Source organism: Citrus sinensis, chromosome 4 (assembly GCF_022201045.2).
Source record: "Citrus sinensis cultivar Valencia sweet orange chromosome 4, DVS_A1.0, whole genome shotgun sequence".
NCBI classification, from domain to species: domain Eukaryota; kingdom Viridiplantae; phylum Streptophyta; class Magnoliopsida; order Sapindales; family Rutaceae; genus Citrus; species Citrus sinensis.
This window is the reverse complement of record NC_068559.1, coordinates 24342503-24359240: the sequence shown is the minus strand read 5'-3', so window position 1 is coordinate 24359240 and position 16738 is coordinate 24342503. Positions and strand designations below refer to the sequence as shown.

Sequence of the window (16738 nt, the reverse complement as noted above, 5' to 3'; positions counted from 1 at the left end):
TGCTCACTGAAGAGTATCATTTAATCTTGTGTTTTAATAAACTAGTACAATACTTTCACAGTCCAGTGCCGCTACAAGCCCACAACCAAACTTCACGTTCAAAATTTTGACAAGTTGCCAAACACCTGTATAATATATATTAATACATAAAAGTCTTAACACTAAGAATGTTAGTAGCACCAAATTCTACTTTGGCCTGTTGATGCTTTCTACAGGAAATGAACTGTACATGACCCATCTAGGAAAAAGTAAGCAAAACCTCTTGCGCATGCACAGCTATTACAAAGTATTGCCTACAATAAACCATAGAAAGAATATCCACCTAGAATCTTCAGTAGACAAATGGACTTCTTTTGTCGGCAAATGTCTTCTCTTCACAAAACAAGTAAATCTATCCTCCAATTGTATCCAGACATAACAGCTGTAGGGAGAACAAGGGGGTTAGAGTGATACTGATGAACCAGTGACAAAAAATGACTAGGGTGAAATAGAAAGTACCTCATGACTGCATGTCAGGCACCCCCATTAGGAAACTTGGATCACTGGATCCAAGCAGTGTATACTCTGATCCTCTCACATGCACACTCAAGCAAGCTGCACCAGAAACTCAATTAGGGCATCCAATATGAAAAACGTTCAGGGAATTATATCCTTTTATGCAGATGTAAGAAGGAAAATAAAGCAATAATTTTACATTTAACTTATAGTTTTGCAACCAAAAGAATACAAATATTGCAGATAAAAAGATTGGTCTGAAAGATCAAGTTAAACAGAATATGATTTATTAAACATAAGCTCTCTAACTCCCTCAACAATACCTGGAAAACATTTATCCTTCATTTATTACATATTTGCTTGGATATAGGATTACAGAGTTTACAAACAAAAACACAAAAACATTCTCGAAGCAAGACACAGAAGTTGTTTTCATTCCATGAGGCTCTTTTTAGATTGAGGACAACCTCATGGCTGCTGCAGTGTGTATGTAACATTACTAATAATCCACTGATTCACCATATGGAACTTCAAAAGAAGGCAGCCAACTAATGGAATTAAGTGACGTGAATGCATATGGTTTGAGTTTCTTCAACCCAAACCACATCAGTTTGCCCACCCCTACATGCAACCACTAAGTGACTAAGAGACACCAAAAAAATCAAGGATCACCTTTACATGTCCATGAGCATGGTGCTCAAATTCAAAATTATGAGATTGTCTTCATTTGACAAAATTAAAGTGAAAAAACCGCATCAATCCATTCCACAAGCTCCCAAGAAAAAGATAAAAAAAGTCCAGATATTTTAGCTTTCTTTTCTAAGCGTATCATGACTGGCAATGAAATCCCCTCATCATGACTGGTAATGAAATCCCCTCCTCACCCAGGTGAGTGGGGTTCAAACCCCTGACCTCTCATATCAACCCAAGAGAATTTACCAAAGAAATAGCTACCGCTCAGAGTTCAGATATTTTTGTTATAAGGTTCAAGTCTAGCAATAAATATCCTTTAGTTAAAAGACATGATGTTGCACACAACTTTGGTTGAGGAAACTAGTAATGCCATACCATTCTCTATTTTCAACACACTCTGAAGCATTGTATCCATCTTTGTCTTCATGTCAGAATTATTATCCATAAGTGGAACAACAAGTGTCAGCTCCCTATAGATGTCACGTGAAAACCTGCATATCTTCTCAGCAAAATCAAGCTCCCCGTCTGATATTCGACCAATTGCCAACCGCATCAGTTCTCCTGTCAAGTCCGCAAGCTATCCAAAGAAAAGTAAGCACCTCAAACATATACATATAAACAAGTGCACATTTTGTGCATGCAACTGTGCGCATTCAGTTCAACTGTAGCATCTAATCTTGTCAGTGAAAACAATAGAATGGAAAAACTGGGATCAAATAGATCATTCTAATATCAAAAGAATTTGACTTCATGTGCAAGGAATCTGTCAAGTCCAATTGCCACCTTTCCTTTGGAAGTATAATAATGAAGCTGTTTGACATGCAATAAATTAGAATAAAGTTAAGCAATTACCCCCAGGAGATAGTCGAGGACATTGATTTGCAAAGGCTCGATAGCTGGATCACTGAGTGGTAGTAAACCAGCATTTAGCTCTTCAAGATCCAAAAGAGTTCCAGTCCTGCAGAATTTACAGAATGTTGCAGCTTCAACATACTCTTGCACCTGAAAGAACACAAGAATAAATAAGCCAACTAGACAGAATGTTGATAGTCTCAAAGGGCGGGTGAAAAGGACTTTACCCCAGGAGAGTAGGCTCGTCTTAGTTTCCAAAAATCAGTCCCCTGCAGTTCTTTCACCAATCGGGAAATATACTGATCCTTCACTGCTACTAAATCGGCCTCTGCCTTTTTCAAAACTTCCTCTTTGTTGTCCCTACTGATTCTGTCATCAAAATGAAATTATAACTCCTGTATTTCAATTCCTACCAGCAAAATGAGGAATATAAGAATCCTAAAAGTAAAGCCAAAGAACTAAGTTGTACTAAATTTGCATAAAATACAGAATCGTCACTTATAACCAACAAATTACCTTGCAATAAAATCAATATTCAAAAGATGCACGAAGTAAAAAAACTTCACCGTTCATTTACACAGAAACTGAGAAATTTTAAAAGTACATTAAAATTTTTCCCATAAAGACCTCCTAGAAAACCTAAAAAAGCATGTAACAGAAAAAGAAGCAGAAGACGAGACAGCAGGAAAAGAAATTGCAAAATCTTTTTACCTGTGCACCTGGAAAATGACTTTTTTGCTATTAATTGTGATATCTCGACTTGCTTTCACCACTCTTTCCCGCTTTTCATTCTACAAACACAAAAATGTTTAAAGGGTAATTAGACGAAAGTAAGTTTCAATTGATGTAAAGCAAAGCCATGGATAGGAACAAATGATGCCAGGTAGGTTAGTGCATAACTAGAAATTAAAAAAAAATTGCAAAATATTTCAAACACGTGCAAACAAACAAGCATTGTATATAGATCAATATTCAATATGTCAGTAAAAGTTTGAGCACCTAAACATCCAGCTCCACTTCTAGAATGCACTAATATGCTGTTTCAAAAAATTGATATTACTCTGTAAGTAGTTCCCATTTTCAATCAAGTTTGGGGATTGTGAAAAATATTTCACTTTTCATCTCTCTCTCTCTCTCTCTCTCTCTCTCCTTGCATAAACTTCACATAAGGTGTTTGTTGAATTCTTCAGACAGTATATGTCTCTTAGCAAAAATAATCCATCAAGTAGCAGATTCTGAAGCTCATAATCTTCAAGCACCCAAAATAACGTTGCCTTCAGTTAAACACACAGATGGATTTGAAAAATTCATTAAAAAGAAATAAAAGGTATGCATAAGACTATTTCAAATCCTATTCCAAGCATCTTCAGCACATTAATCTTCAGCACATTAACATAGTGTGTGTGTGTGTGTGTGTGTGTGTGATGATGATGATGATGATGATCATAACAGTGAAGACATGCTGAAATTCATTATACTGTCCACATTATAGTTAAAAAAGAAAAAAGTATTCAAAGAAAGGGAGAAAATACGAGTTCGTTTAGGTAGCCGGCATAATTAGCAAAGGCGTCCTTCATGTAGGATTCAGTGGTTATAGTCCTCGGCCTTTTGGCTATGCTCTGAAGAGCTGTCCCTGACACTATCGTTTTCATTGATTCAGTACTAGTGACTAGTGACTAAGGTAGGGTTTTTGGCTTTGATTAAAATAATTAAATTAAAGATGAGAAAGTTTGTTTACACTTACATTGATGGAGGCGGTGGGTTTTGGATTTGGAAGCCATGATTATGGGTGACCGCGAAGATGAAATCCAGCTCCTCAATGCCGGTGCGTGAAACATCTATCCGTTTGCCACCTACCCTTAAGCTTGTTGTATTATCTTATTCTTCTTGAGTTAATATTTTCTTACCGTTTATCCGTTTTGCCCTTTCCGGTGTTGTGGTCATCACGCTAGTCTAAAGGTCCCCAGTTCGATCCTGGGCAGCATCAAATTCCTGCGGCTAGGATCAAAACCGCTTAACGCCTTTTTTATTTTTCTGACAAATATATGTTGATGCGAGATTCTGGTTGTCCTCGTTCTACGATTAGGATTTCTGCTCGATCAACTTCACTACGATCAGGATCTCTCCTTGTAAAGCTTTTTCTCCAGAGATTCATGCGCACATAGACAGGTCAGAATACGCCGGTTGTTTTCCCGACGCAAACCCTCTGACGCTCAAGTCAGAAATAGGGGTTCTGGGAATGTTTGCCACGAATCTTATGACTTTTTTTTAATCTCCGTTCTCGGAACTTTCTTTTCTTAGTTATAATAGCAAAAAGTCTAACCCTTTTACCTTCGCCGGCTACCTTTTTAGAGGCTTCCTCTGAATCCCGGTCTTCCGTAGTCCACGCCCATTATTCTCCCCACCCTCGGATGTGGATGCCCCATTATATTCATTGTGGGCGAATGGAGATGGACTTCGTGCCTTGATTCTCGGATAGGAACGCACGTCTTGCCAACTGTCATTGACCGGATCTCCTCGTCTCGACTCCTACCAGGAATGGCCTTATGCCTCTAACGGGAGTTCATCCTCATGAATAGCATATTCGTGGACGAGCAGAATATTCTTGCTGCTGCTCCTCTGCTACCAAACTCTTACAGAACACACATGTTCATAGAACTCTGCTACCCAATATCTACTCATCACGTCTGGTCTCGTCGAAGTATTTCCCTCAAACAATATATATATATATATAATATTACAAGCCTTGGCTGCCGCCACTGGTATTTGAACGACTGACTTGTGTAAGCCTTATTGATTTAAACTCGAACAAGCAAATCAACAGAAAGCAGAAACGCGAAATGGTGATCCTAATAGTAGCCACAACGATCGATCCGGCCTCCATTAACCCGGCCAACGCCCTTTTGGCCATGCCCGGCTGGAAACCCGGTCCCTTCTTCCAGGTCTCTCATTTATTGTCTTTCATCCAGCAAGCACCCGACCAATTTGATCTTCACTCTTATTCTTTCTTATAATAACTTTATTTATTATTAATTATTTAATATTTTTAATCATATCTATATAATAATAATACTACATACAACAGGACGATATGAAGAGCTTCGTGAATCAAGAAGTGAGAGTGTTACAACACAACAAAAGCATCATAGAAGAGGACGATCTAGACAAGCGTTGGCAGGAGGCTACCGGCGAAGTCGTTGGCGAAGTTATATTTTTGAGCAAACACACTGCCGTTTCGAATCGCCCCGCGCTTACAGTTCATCCAATCGGTACAGTTTACGTGCTTTAGTTAATTTCTTTAACTTCCTCTTTTTAATATTAATAATATACTTTAATCATTTATTCTTTATTATTTGGCAGGAGTGCCTCATTTGCGTGAAGGAGAGCCGCTGCCACAAGGTGGGAGGCCAGGCTGGGCCGCGCCGCCTAATCCTAGGATAGGCCCGTGGCTCAGACTTTTAAAGAAAATTGCTCTCTCTCATAATTTAGTTCCTGAATTTGAGGTATAATTAACTTTTTATTCACTAGATTAAAAACAAATGGAATATTTTTATTTCTTTTAGTAATGTGAAGTTGCATTTTTTTTATTTTTAATTGTTTTACATGAATGTAGATTACATTAGAGGGTACTCACCATGGACCTGTGACTAGTAAGCCAACTATGTTCCTAGAGATTGGTAAGTTTATGACTTTAAATATATCACTCAGATTTCAATCCTCGTGTTCACTTTGCATGCTTAACGACTGTTTTTGGATTTACAGCTAAATGGTTATTTCTGATTTGCAAACATGGTATTGGTAATATTATCATGGGATTAGAAATTCACATCTTAGTTGAAGTTGTGTCTTAGAAGCTAAGTTTGCATCAACTTCTTTTTTCTTGAATTATTGTTCATCAAAATAGCTTCATTTCAGCAGCAATACTGAAGTTGACTTTATTTCTCAAGACTGACAAATATTTGATCATTCTACTATTACTGTTATGGCAACATCCGTGCGAATATATAGTTTTTTTTTTCTTAAGAATTAGTAATTGAAAGTGAAAAGGGGGGGACCCTTTGTCGGCTCATAGTGACAAATCATTTCATCCCTTCCAGTTTGCTTATGGTTATATCAGGACACGGGTCCTGATATTCAGTTTTGCTCATCTTGAAATATCAAATATGACCATAGGCAAATATAGAGGAAAGAGGAGATTTGAGTTTGGGAAGCAGCTACTGTTAATCCTTTGATAAGACCATTCTGATTATGATTCTTGGAGAGAAATAAAGAAGATATAAGATAACATGGCATAGCCATTCTGTTCAATTATCTCACTATGATGTTGCTTCCACTGCTTTGAATTGACTTGATTAATTGGGTTAATTAATGTTGCCTGTAAAAATAACTTTCATACCTTTTTATCTTTTAAATTGGTCTCTGGTAGTGCATCATGTTGAGTCTCCTTAAAGTCTTTATTGTATGGCAATATGTATTTGAAACTTCTCTTTATACTTGAGCGAATGTTCTGCTTGCTTCAGGTAGTACAGAAGAATACTGGAAGAGACAGGACGCTGCTCAAGTCATTGCTCTAGTTGAGTAAAACTTCATGCTTTTGTTATTCTGCAGCAGTCATTCCATGTCCCTGTTATTATTATTGTTCTTGCTTAACTTTTTGGCTTCCCTATATTTGTATGAGGATAAAAGTTCATTTTATTTTGGCTTCTGGGGTTAACCTTTCTGGTGTTGGTTTCTTCTACTGCTTTGCTAATACGAAACACCAATTTTTTAAACTGAATATGGATAACTTATTGGTTAAATATTTGTATATTAAGAAGGTTCTCATGAGTGATTTTGTTCTCTAACTTCCTTTTTGTATTTGTGTTTGCAGTTAATTTGGGATGGACTTGGACTTGGAGGAGGCGATGCTGTAGGAAACTGGAATAGGTACCAGCATGATAACTGAGACATTAATTGTTAATCTAATGTATTTACAAAAGATTTTCTCAAGTAGTATTGCTGCATTGCTCAATGTTTCTATTTGCTCTGATAGAGAAAAACTCTGTTTCTCTGCCCAAGTAGACTTATTTCAGAATAAAGTTGATAAACCAGCATGTTTATATGCTTTTTTGTGGTGCCCTGGCTATTTCATATGAAATTTGCATTTTTCCATGAGATAGCATGTTCACTAAATGCTTGCTCCATTACCATGTGAAGTTCTTCATTATGTTTTTGGCTGCATTTTCTGTTGATGTTTTTTTAATGTTGATAATTCCATGCTTGTGAGCCACTGCACCTGACAGAGAAACTAATTTTCATGTAAGTTTATCTCCTTCCAGCAGTAATCAGATATTTACAGTTACCTTATGGCGATTTTCTGACTTGGTTCTTGATTTATTGTTATCCAAGGGAGAGTGACAAGAACAAGGTTCTTCTTGGAATCGGAGGAGGACATTATGCACCTCGGCATATGGACATAGTTCTGTAAGTGATTGTCATCTATCGGCTTTCTTATCACATATGACTATAGTTGATAACTTGATTTATAAAAAATTTTATGTGCCAGCTTGGCCAACAATGTTATAGTATTTTGGGTTCTACTAAATTTTAAGATTAAGCAAAAACATCTAAATTTACATGAGTATGTATATTTTCTACTTTACTTGGTAAGTGAAAACTTATACAATAGTGCAATTGCCTCATATACACCATTTTTCATTTCTCAACGCTACCAAAAAGTGTTGGGATTTGCTTCTAGAATTATCTTCCATGAGGAACTCAAATATACTGGATCCATTGCTTGTTCTCTATTTGTGTGTATAAGTGTCCATGACACTGTTAATGGACAACAAATAATTAACTTTCAGCATCACAGCATCTTATACTCAGGAAGTTGTGTTTGCCAAAAGATGCTCTCCTCACCAAATTTTGAAGGATCAGAAGTGAATAAGTTTTATTTGTTTTTTAATGGACCATTCGTTTACATAAACGTAGGAAAGATGATGTTTGGGTAGCTCACCTACTTTCTGGATATTCCTTGCCTATGGAAGATCCAAGCCAGTCAAAAGTGGATTCAGAATCGAAAGAAATTGGTGGAACTTGGAAAGAAGCAATTAAAGCTGCATACGAGGCTACCAGATCAGCTTTTCCCGGTGGGGAGATTCTGGCACATCTTGATCACAAGTGAGTCAGCTATAAAGAATACTTTAAATGCAACTCAACCTGCCATTTGCATGTTAAAACATGTGAAATCAATTCTATTTTGGTCATTATAGGGAACTTGAATAACGAGATTGAAAATAATGTTTAGAAGCAGTTTAATGGCACCTTCATTCTTTTCTAGTAAGATTAGAAAACATTTATAGACACATACTGTCTATTCTGGAATGATACCTCGGAGTCTCGTTAAAATAGTGTGAAAATTTCCATTTATACTTGAACAATGAGGAAGAAGATTGCATATGCACCTCCGACTTGATAGGCTAAGGGTCACATTATGCTTAGGATGTGGCAAAAAATTTTGGAACACATTTTTGTTTTCCAATGATCTGATTGTTTCTCATAAAGACTATAAAAAATTATGCAATTTACAATCTTTAGAATCTATCTTAGACTCATGCTAGTCATTTACAATGGAATGCTGAATTTCAGGATAAAACAGAAAGCCAAAGTGATTATCAAAACAAATTCTTGATTTTTCATGCCATTTCTTGAATTGAGTGAGGCATTTAACAATTTTAGAAAGAGAAAGCAAAAAGGAAAAGGTGGTAACTGATGTTGAATTTAGCATTTAAGAGTTTTGGTTTCCTGAAATAATTCAATGCATCATTTGTTATATCTTGCTTGCTTTAGATGTTGATTTTTCATGACTGATGTAATTTTGTCCAAGCACGCTTTAGTTTGTCAACTGCTTACGCAAATCACTGGTTGCAGGAGTTTTAAGGGCTGGCAGAAGAATGCCATTATTGGGTTTCTAAGTGAGCAGAATATCAAAGTAGGCAAGCCGAATGATTTCATCTGATAATCATGTTTGGTCTTGTGGACGGTTCATTATTTCTAGAAATAAGTAAGCTCGGGGATTCAGCAGATTGGTCTTCAGGAGAAGGCTGCCTAAGACCAAGAGCTTGAGATTGAGACATACTTATTATATTAGAAAAATGTAGAAGACAGAAGAGGTATGTTACTGTCTGTAGACATAAATGTATATAAAAACGTATGCCTTGGTGCTTTATATATTTTTTGAATGCCAACTTTGAATTTTTTAGCTTATTCTTGGCCATTTCCCTGAAGGATGATGGAGGTTTTACCAATAATTTTTTATAATGGGGGTTGGAGCTCGTTGGAGTTTTTTGAATTCAAAGCGTTTACTTCAAACTGGGCAGCTGGCATACGGCATACCTATATTGAAATAAATCTATATTGCGTGGACAATAATAATGAAGTTTGTCAAATTCGTTGTCATGAAAATTGAGGAGATCAGATACCATAGATGTAGAGTTAGCTTTACAATGCAGTCGGCGGTGGTGGTTGGAAAAATTGCACCAAAGCTCACTCATTTGCGTATTCATTGGACCGTTAATCTATCTTATCAAACATAAATGGGCGGTTTCTACATCATTCAGTAGGCTTCGGCTTTAAATCTTGCAAATCTTCTCATCTACAGACTAGAGAGGTCCATGGAGCATGCAACTGCAACCAATGCTCTTTCAACCGTTGACTTTACTATCCCTTCAACTTTCTAATATTTTTTACAGTCTATATCTCAGATGATGTTACATTGTCATTAAATTAGAAGGTAATACGTGCCTTCTGACTTTTCGAATTTCCTTTTTTTTAGGTATAAAGAAAAATGAATTGATTAATTTCCTTCGCTTACTGCTAAACTTGAATGGTAAGAGAACATTAAATGAAATGTTCGATTATGTTGGAACCGCCTTAAATCAACTCGAAAATAACCACAGCCTTGAATGAATAGTCGCGCGTATGTGTGCGTTAACAAGGTTGATTTAGCTCTGATGTGATGAGGATGTGACAACTAATAGGGTAACAGGTAACTGCTTATGCCCTCATTTCTTTTTTGGAAAATGCTACTTTCCCCGGGTCAAACCCCGAAACTCATCCAAACGATACCGTTTCATCTTTTTTTTTTTTTCCTCTTTCATTCTCCCTAAACGACGCCGTTTTGGCTAAGGCAAAACCATTACTTTCTCTTTCTCTTCCGTTTGGTTTAGAAAAAAGGCCAAAGCAACGAGATCCCAGCGCGCTGTCTTCCTCTTCGTTTTACCCCTCTGCAAAAAACCCTCTTCTCTGTCGTTCACAAACCTCTTTCTTCGTTTTACCCGAGCTTCTCTTCCCGTCTTGGCGCAACAGTCTTAAAATCCCATTCCTCTTTCTTGGCATGTGTTGCATCTGTTATGCAAGTGAAGCAGAGGCACAATTTGTGCCGTGTTCCCATCGGTCATGTCATGGCTGCATAAGTCGGCATCTTCTAAATTGCTTGAGATGCTTCTTTTGCAACACCACAGTCCTCGAGGTTGTCAAGGTGGACGAGAAAATATTGTAAAAATTTGTCCTATCCATTTTTGGTCTCTGGTCAGCGTCAGATGAATGGTTGCAGATTAAGCTTGAACTCGGGGATTCATCCTTAAACAAAGATAAAAATGGAAAAGTTCAAGGAAATCGCATGATTATATCTGTGTAGTGTGTAATAGCAAAGGGGGTGGGAAAGATGATCAAGAATTTTTGTAGGGGAAGTTGAGGGCATTATTCTGTAAATATGAGATGCAAATGGCAAAAGAAATATATCTCTTTTCATTTTCTCTCTCGCGGCCTGTAAATTGTGGTACAGTGTTCATTCAAGCTTCTTGTTGGCTTAAGGGACCGAGAAGTACTTAGCAAATTCAATTGATGCAGTGCTGATGCGGAGATGAAAAGCATAGCAAACGACGTCGTTTGATGGAGATAAAAAATAAAAATAAAAATTCACGAAACGGTGTCGTTTGCATTAATTTCGGGGTTTGACCCGGGGTAAATAGCAGAACTCTTTCTTTTTTTTTAGGCTCAGCCAAGGGTAGACAAGATCCTTCCCATTTGGGAGTAGTGTTAATTTACTATGCTGTGATTGTCAGGAGTACTGTGTTCTGATAGTCAAGTTGCGTGATTGATTTTGATACAGTGCAGTGGTCCTAAGTAAAATATTTCTAAAATTATTCATGAAAATTAATAATGCTAGTAATTGGTTTTATATATGCAGTTTGATAACTTTTTGATAAAATAAAATATTTTTAAAATATGTAATAAAAATTAAATTAGATAGTTAATTATTTTTAATTAATCTAACATAATTCATATTTGTTTATTATAATTATGACTACCTAATAATCAAAATTTTTATATATTTAATTTTTTATTAATTGTCTTTTAAAGTAATTTTAATACAAATTTTATTATTAAATATTCATAAATATATAGTTTATATTTATATTTAAATGTCAACTTAAATGCTATTTAATTTCATTCAAATATAATGTAGCATAGTTCAATTCCATATTATACTAAATATAAAACAGTATTATATAATCCAATATAATTAAATTGAATGTAATCTAATTCAATCTTAATGATTAGTCTAATCTAATTATACACACCAAACGTAGTAGCTTAAATAATTACTCACCAAGTATAATGCGTACTTATAATGTGTGTGAGAATCATCACGGCGTCCTAAAAAAATCAGGGTAAACATTTTCAGCGTGGTAGCGGGTAGGGGTGGGCAAAAAAAGTTGATTAATCAAAAATCGAACCGAACCGATCGGTTCGGTTCGGTTTTTTTGCGGTTTTTTTACTCTAAAAAAACCGAAAAAATAATATAGTATAAATAGTAAAACCAGTCGGTTCGGTTTTCGATTTTTAAAAAAAAACCGAAAAACCGAACCGATTATAAAATAAACCGAAATACGAAATCCCTAAATCTAGTGATTCTAATTCTGTAAACTAATTGTCAACTTCAAATTCCTTCAGTTCTGAGTTCTGATCTTCAGCCACTGAACTCGTGACCTTCAGTTGCTGGAATCTCGTCCCCGTCGCTTGTCTCCGCCGTTGATGGTCGCTGCTGCTGCCGCTGCTCGTCACTGCTGCTCATCGCTACTGCTCGTCGCTGCTGCAGCCGCTGTCATCGGGCAATATCGTGATCTCCACAAAGCTACAACTTGTGAGTTGATTCTTCATTTCTTTCTCGTTTTTTCTTTTTCTTTTCACCACGTGATGCTGATGGTGGAGATCTTGCAGAGAACAGTAGAGGAACAAGGATTGGCTTTTGGTGGTGCTGGTGCTCCGGTAAAGGAGGAAGAAAGGACAAGAGCCAGGGCCAAGGAACAAGAAAAGATAAGAGCAGATCGTCAGCTAAGAGAAGAACAAGACGCTGCATATCTTGAAGCTCTCAAGCTAGACCGGGTATGTGCCACCAGGTCGTTCGTTCTCTAAATTCAGAATGGACAATTTACATTCTTTGAGTTAATTGAAAACACCACGTGATGGGCAAGATGTCAACTTGACCAGCTACAACTCATAGATAGCAGTTCTAAGTTCTAACCACGGCCAGAAAAAATAATAAAAATAAATAAATAAATAAATAATAAGAGACAAAAGTCACACTTCTTAGTTGTTAACATCATATTATATGAACCTTTAACATTCTCCAGGGATCTCTGATCTTTGGAAAATAAGAAAATTAATAAAAGAGCTTAAAGCCACCTTTACAGATGTTTTGTTATTTACTACTTTTAATTCATGAAATTTTGATTATACAACTTTACCTAGCCAGCTAGTTGCTCAAATTGTACACTGATTCGGTGCATTAATTAAGGAGTCTATATTTATCAATGAATATGGGAATCAATTCTTGTACATATATTGTTCTATGTGCGTACAATTGATATTAGTTAGTAAAATTATTGAGCATCAGGTTCTTTTTATTTGTTGCTGCTGTTGTGTTGATTTGTTGCTGCTGTGATGTTGATTTTTTGTGAAGAATGGAAAATTATGATGAGGAGGAAGTGCAAGAGGTGGAGGTTGATGATGGGAAAAAAAGAAAAATACCTTTGAGATCAAATGTTTGGGCTCATTTTACCAAACTACCTTGTGGAAACAAAGGAAAATGTCATCATTGCCGTAAAACCTTTGCAGCTAATAGAGGAAATACCACTAATTTGAAGAATCATTTGGATAGATGTAGGTCATATCAAGATGTAAAGGTTGAAGGGGATCCGAAGCAACAAGTACTTTTCCGTCAAAAGGGAAAAGATAAAGATGATGGAGTTGTTAAAGTTAGTGGCGGATTTAGTCAAGAGGCTTGTAGAATGGCACTTGTGAAGATGATCGTCAAGGATGAATTACCTTTTAGCTTTGTGGAGGCCGAAGGATTTTTAGAGTTTATGCAAACTTGTTGCCCAAGATTTGATGTGCCATCGCGAAGAACAATTACAAGGGATATTCTTGAATTGTATCAGCATGAAAAAGGGTTGTTAAAAAGTGTCTTGGGTGCAAGCAAGCAGGGGGTGTGTATTACCACAGATACGTGGACATCAATTCAAATGTCTAACTACATGGTCATTACTGCTCATTTTATTGATGCGGAGTGGGTGTTGCACAAAAGGATTCTTAGTTTCACACCTATAGCTAATCATAAAGGAGATGGTATTGGGAAGCTAATTGAGACGTGTTTGATTGATTGGGGGATTGAGAGATTGTTCACAATTACAGTGGACAATGCAAGTGCCAATAAAGTTGCAATAACTTATGTGAAGAAGAAGTTAGCAAATTGGAGTGTGAATTCAATGATTTTGAATGGTTTATATATGCATGTGAGGTGTTCAGCACATATAATAAATTTGATTGTGCAAGATGGGTTGGCGGAGGTGAATCATTCAATAGCTAGTATTCGCAATGCAGTAAAATATGTTAGATCCTCTCCAGCAAGATTGCAAAAGTTTAAAACATGTGTTGATAGGGAAAAAATCTCATATGGAGGGCTTATGGTGTTGGATGTGCCTACTAGATGGAATTCAACATATTTGATGTTGCATAAAGCGGTTGTGTTTGAAAAAGCATTTGATAGGATGAAGGAAGATGATGGACATTATGTTAATTGGTTTGTTGAGGAGGAGGGTGAAAAGAAGAGGAAGGGGCCACCGAGCGATGATGATTGGGGAAATGCAAGGAGGTTAGTCAATTTTTTATCGGTTTTTTATTGTGTGACCTTGAAATTTAGTAGCTCTCTTAATGTCACTTCCAATGATTACTTAAATGAAATGGCAAGAGTTCTAATTCATTTGAAGTCACTTGCTACTTCTAGTGATGATTTGTTAAGAAAAATGGCCGAAAAAATGGAACAAAAGTTTGCCAAATATTGGGGTGATTCTTTTGATCAGGTTAACATGTTATTATTTGTAGCAAATGTGCTTGATCCTAGATGTAAATTGGAGTTTGTTACATTTTGTTTTAGTAACATGTATGAATCTAGGAAGGTTGAAGAATTGAAATCTAACATTAAGGAGTTGTTGATGAAGCTATATAATAGCTATATTGGTGGGAGTGATGTGAGGAATAGTGGTGGTGTTTGTTGTGGTGATATCTATGATGGTAGTAGTGGTGGTGGTGGTGGTGGTGGTGGTGGTGGTGCTAGTGCTAGTAGTAGTATAATGTCAATTGATCTTTTTTCATCTTTCAAAATGATGAAGCAAAGTTCAAATGATGACATTAGTTCGAAAAATGATGTTGAAAAGTACTTGACGGATGCTAATGAGAGTACTAGTGATGCCCATTTTGATATTTTGACTTGGTGGAAGTTGAATGGGCATAGGTATCCAATTTTGTCTCAAATTGCCAAGGATGTTTTGGCAATTCCAGTGTCTACTGTAGCTTCGGAATCAGCATTTAGCACAGGAGGGCGTGTTCTTGATCCTTTTAGAAGTTCTTTAACTCATAAAACTGTTGAGTCATTGATTTGCACTCAAAATTGGCTTCGCTCAACTCTATTAGGAGAACGGATAATACAACCTACTCAGGAGGAAACTGAATTCTATGAAGTTATTGAAGCAGGTAATATGTTACTACTATATTTTGATATGTTGTTTTAGTTATTTCACTCTTAACTAATCATTCTAATATTTTTGTTTAATTTGTTAATGTAGAATTTGGTAGGCCAATAGTAGCTCAACAAGAACAAGCAGCTGAGGAGTAATTGGGATTATGATTTATTTTGATTTGAACTTGTTATTTGAACATATTAGTGTTATTTGAATATGTTATGTGTTATTGAACATTATTTGAGACATATTTTGATTTTTGATTTGTTAATTTTTTATGTTTGTGGTAGATTTATTAATTTAAGATTTTAAATTTAAAAAAAGCCCAAAATAGGCCCATAATCGAAATAATCGAACCGAACCGAATCGAATCATTTCAATTAATCGAGTATTTGATTATTTCGGTAATTTGATTAATCGCGATTATGATTTTAAAATAATCGTAATCGAACGATTATGAAAAATTTAGTAAAAAACCGAACCGAACCGAACCGCGCCCACCCCTAGTAGCGGGTCATCCTCAGGTCTCATCTCATGTTCTTTTCAAGTAAAATCCAAAACAAATTCGACAAAAAAAAAAGGGACTAAAATAGTAAATAGAAAAAGTAACGGTATTGAGTTGTAAGCTTCGTATCGGCCGACCAGTTCCACTTTCATAAGATGTGCAGTGTCCATTTGTCAAATATCGTAGACTCAAATTAAGAGCACAGTGGCCTATTTAAAGCAAGCAAAGGTGCCAGGCAACCTTGTCACATAAATCGGCTTCTGTCAATTTTGTTTGGTTTTGTCGTTTCGATGCAGCCTGTGTCTGTTTGTGTCTTCACTTCCTTCCAAAAGACAAATCCTATTCATGCATTAAGCACTTTAAAATCTCAGGTAGTGCGGTTAATTTTTCAGACAAGATATTCTCATTATTATTATTATTGTTATTGTTGTTTTTCCTTAGGTGAATGATGATCATTATTGATGATCTGATTCATTAGTGTCGGACAAACCCTTCTTTTCAACTTGAGGTATAAATTTGGTGGTTAGAATTATATTATTTATAGGGTTATTATTATTTTATTATTTTAAAAATTATTAAATATTAAATGACTACAATAAATATTGTCTCTTATTATTTTCTTACTATATTTTTATAAAAATATCATTTTATTACTTTTCCGTTACAATTATTAGTTGACCAGTTAGTTGACTAATAAAATATTAAATTTACCCTTCATGATTAAAATAATAATAAGATAAATTTTTAATCCATATATCATAATTCCAACAAAAAGCATTATTTTGGTATTATATGTCTATTTTAATAAATATATTATAAATTTATTTTGTAAATAAGTTTTAAGTATTTTTTTTAATCATGAAGGATGAAATTAGTATTTTGTTGGTCAACTAACGATTATAACGGAAAAATAGTAAAATGATATTTTTATAAATATATAATAAAAAAATGATAGAAGACAATACTTGTTGTAGTCATTTGATATTTGATAATTTTTGAAGTAGTGAAATGATAATAACCCTTATTTATATTAATACTAACAATAACAATTAGTATGTGATCTGTCTCAGTGTCGTCCATTTAAAATTAAATCTATAAGTCTATTCCAACTAAGAAGAGTTGTCAAAGG

At 35.6% G+C, this 16738-nt stretch overlaps 2 protein-coding genes across 3 annotated transcripts; one reads left to right on the top strand and one right to left on the bottom strand.

Annotated features, from left to right (window-relative positions):
* TRAX (translin-associated factor X) lies at positions 1-3858 on the bottom strand. Its single transcript, NM_001288903.1, is given in 8 exon segments — positions 1-421; positions 499-594; positions 1564-1765; positions 2041-2190; positions 2268-2409; positions 2752-2831; positions 3573-3679; positions 3785-3858. Coding segments are annotated over 7 exon segments (813 nt in total). The 5' UTR covers positions 3822-3858; the 3' UTR covers positions 1-421; position 499.
* A 900-nt stretch (positions 3859-4758) lies between these two features.
* LOC102624797 (D-aminoacyl-tRNA deacylase) lies at positions 4759-9949 on the top strand. 2 transcript variants are annotated; one of them, XR_003066357.2, is made up of 10 exons: positions 4759-4982; positions 5126-5309; positions 5401-5543; positions 5654-5717; positions 6561-6613; positions 6911-6966; positions 7429-7503; positions 8014-8202; positions 8953-9194; positions 9310-9949. XR_003066357.2 is itself a non-coding variant. In XM_006484192.3 (9 exons), exons 1-9 carry the CDS (start codon positions 4881-4883, stop codon positions 9038-9040), a joined length of 954 nt encoding a protein of 317 aa, XP_006484255.1. In that variant the 5' UTR covers positions 4759-4880; the 3' UTR covers positions 9041-9288. The 2 variants fall into 2 exon arrangements, 1 of the variants encoding a protein (XP_006484255.1); XM_006484192.3 differs by lacking the exon at positions 9310-9949 and having other exon boundaries at positions 8953-9288.
* The last annotated feature ends 6789 nt before the right edge of the window (positions 9950-16738 follow it).

Bases quoted from the DNA above. Each gene is read 5' to 3' on its own strand.
- LOC102624797 (XM_006484192.3), top strand. From the start codon at position 4,881: ATGGTGATCCTAATAGTAGCCACAACGATCGATCCGGCCTCCATTAAC. The intron at 5,718-6,560 runs GTAAGTTTATGA...TGCTTGCTTCAG, and splicing joins AACTATGTTCCTAGAGATTG to GTAGTACAGAAGAATACTGG. The intron at 8,203-8,952 runs GTGAGTCAGCTA...CACTGGTTGCAG, and splicing joins CTGGCACATCTTGATCACAA to GAGTTTTAAGGGCTGGCAGA.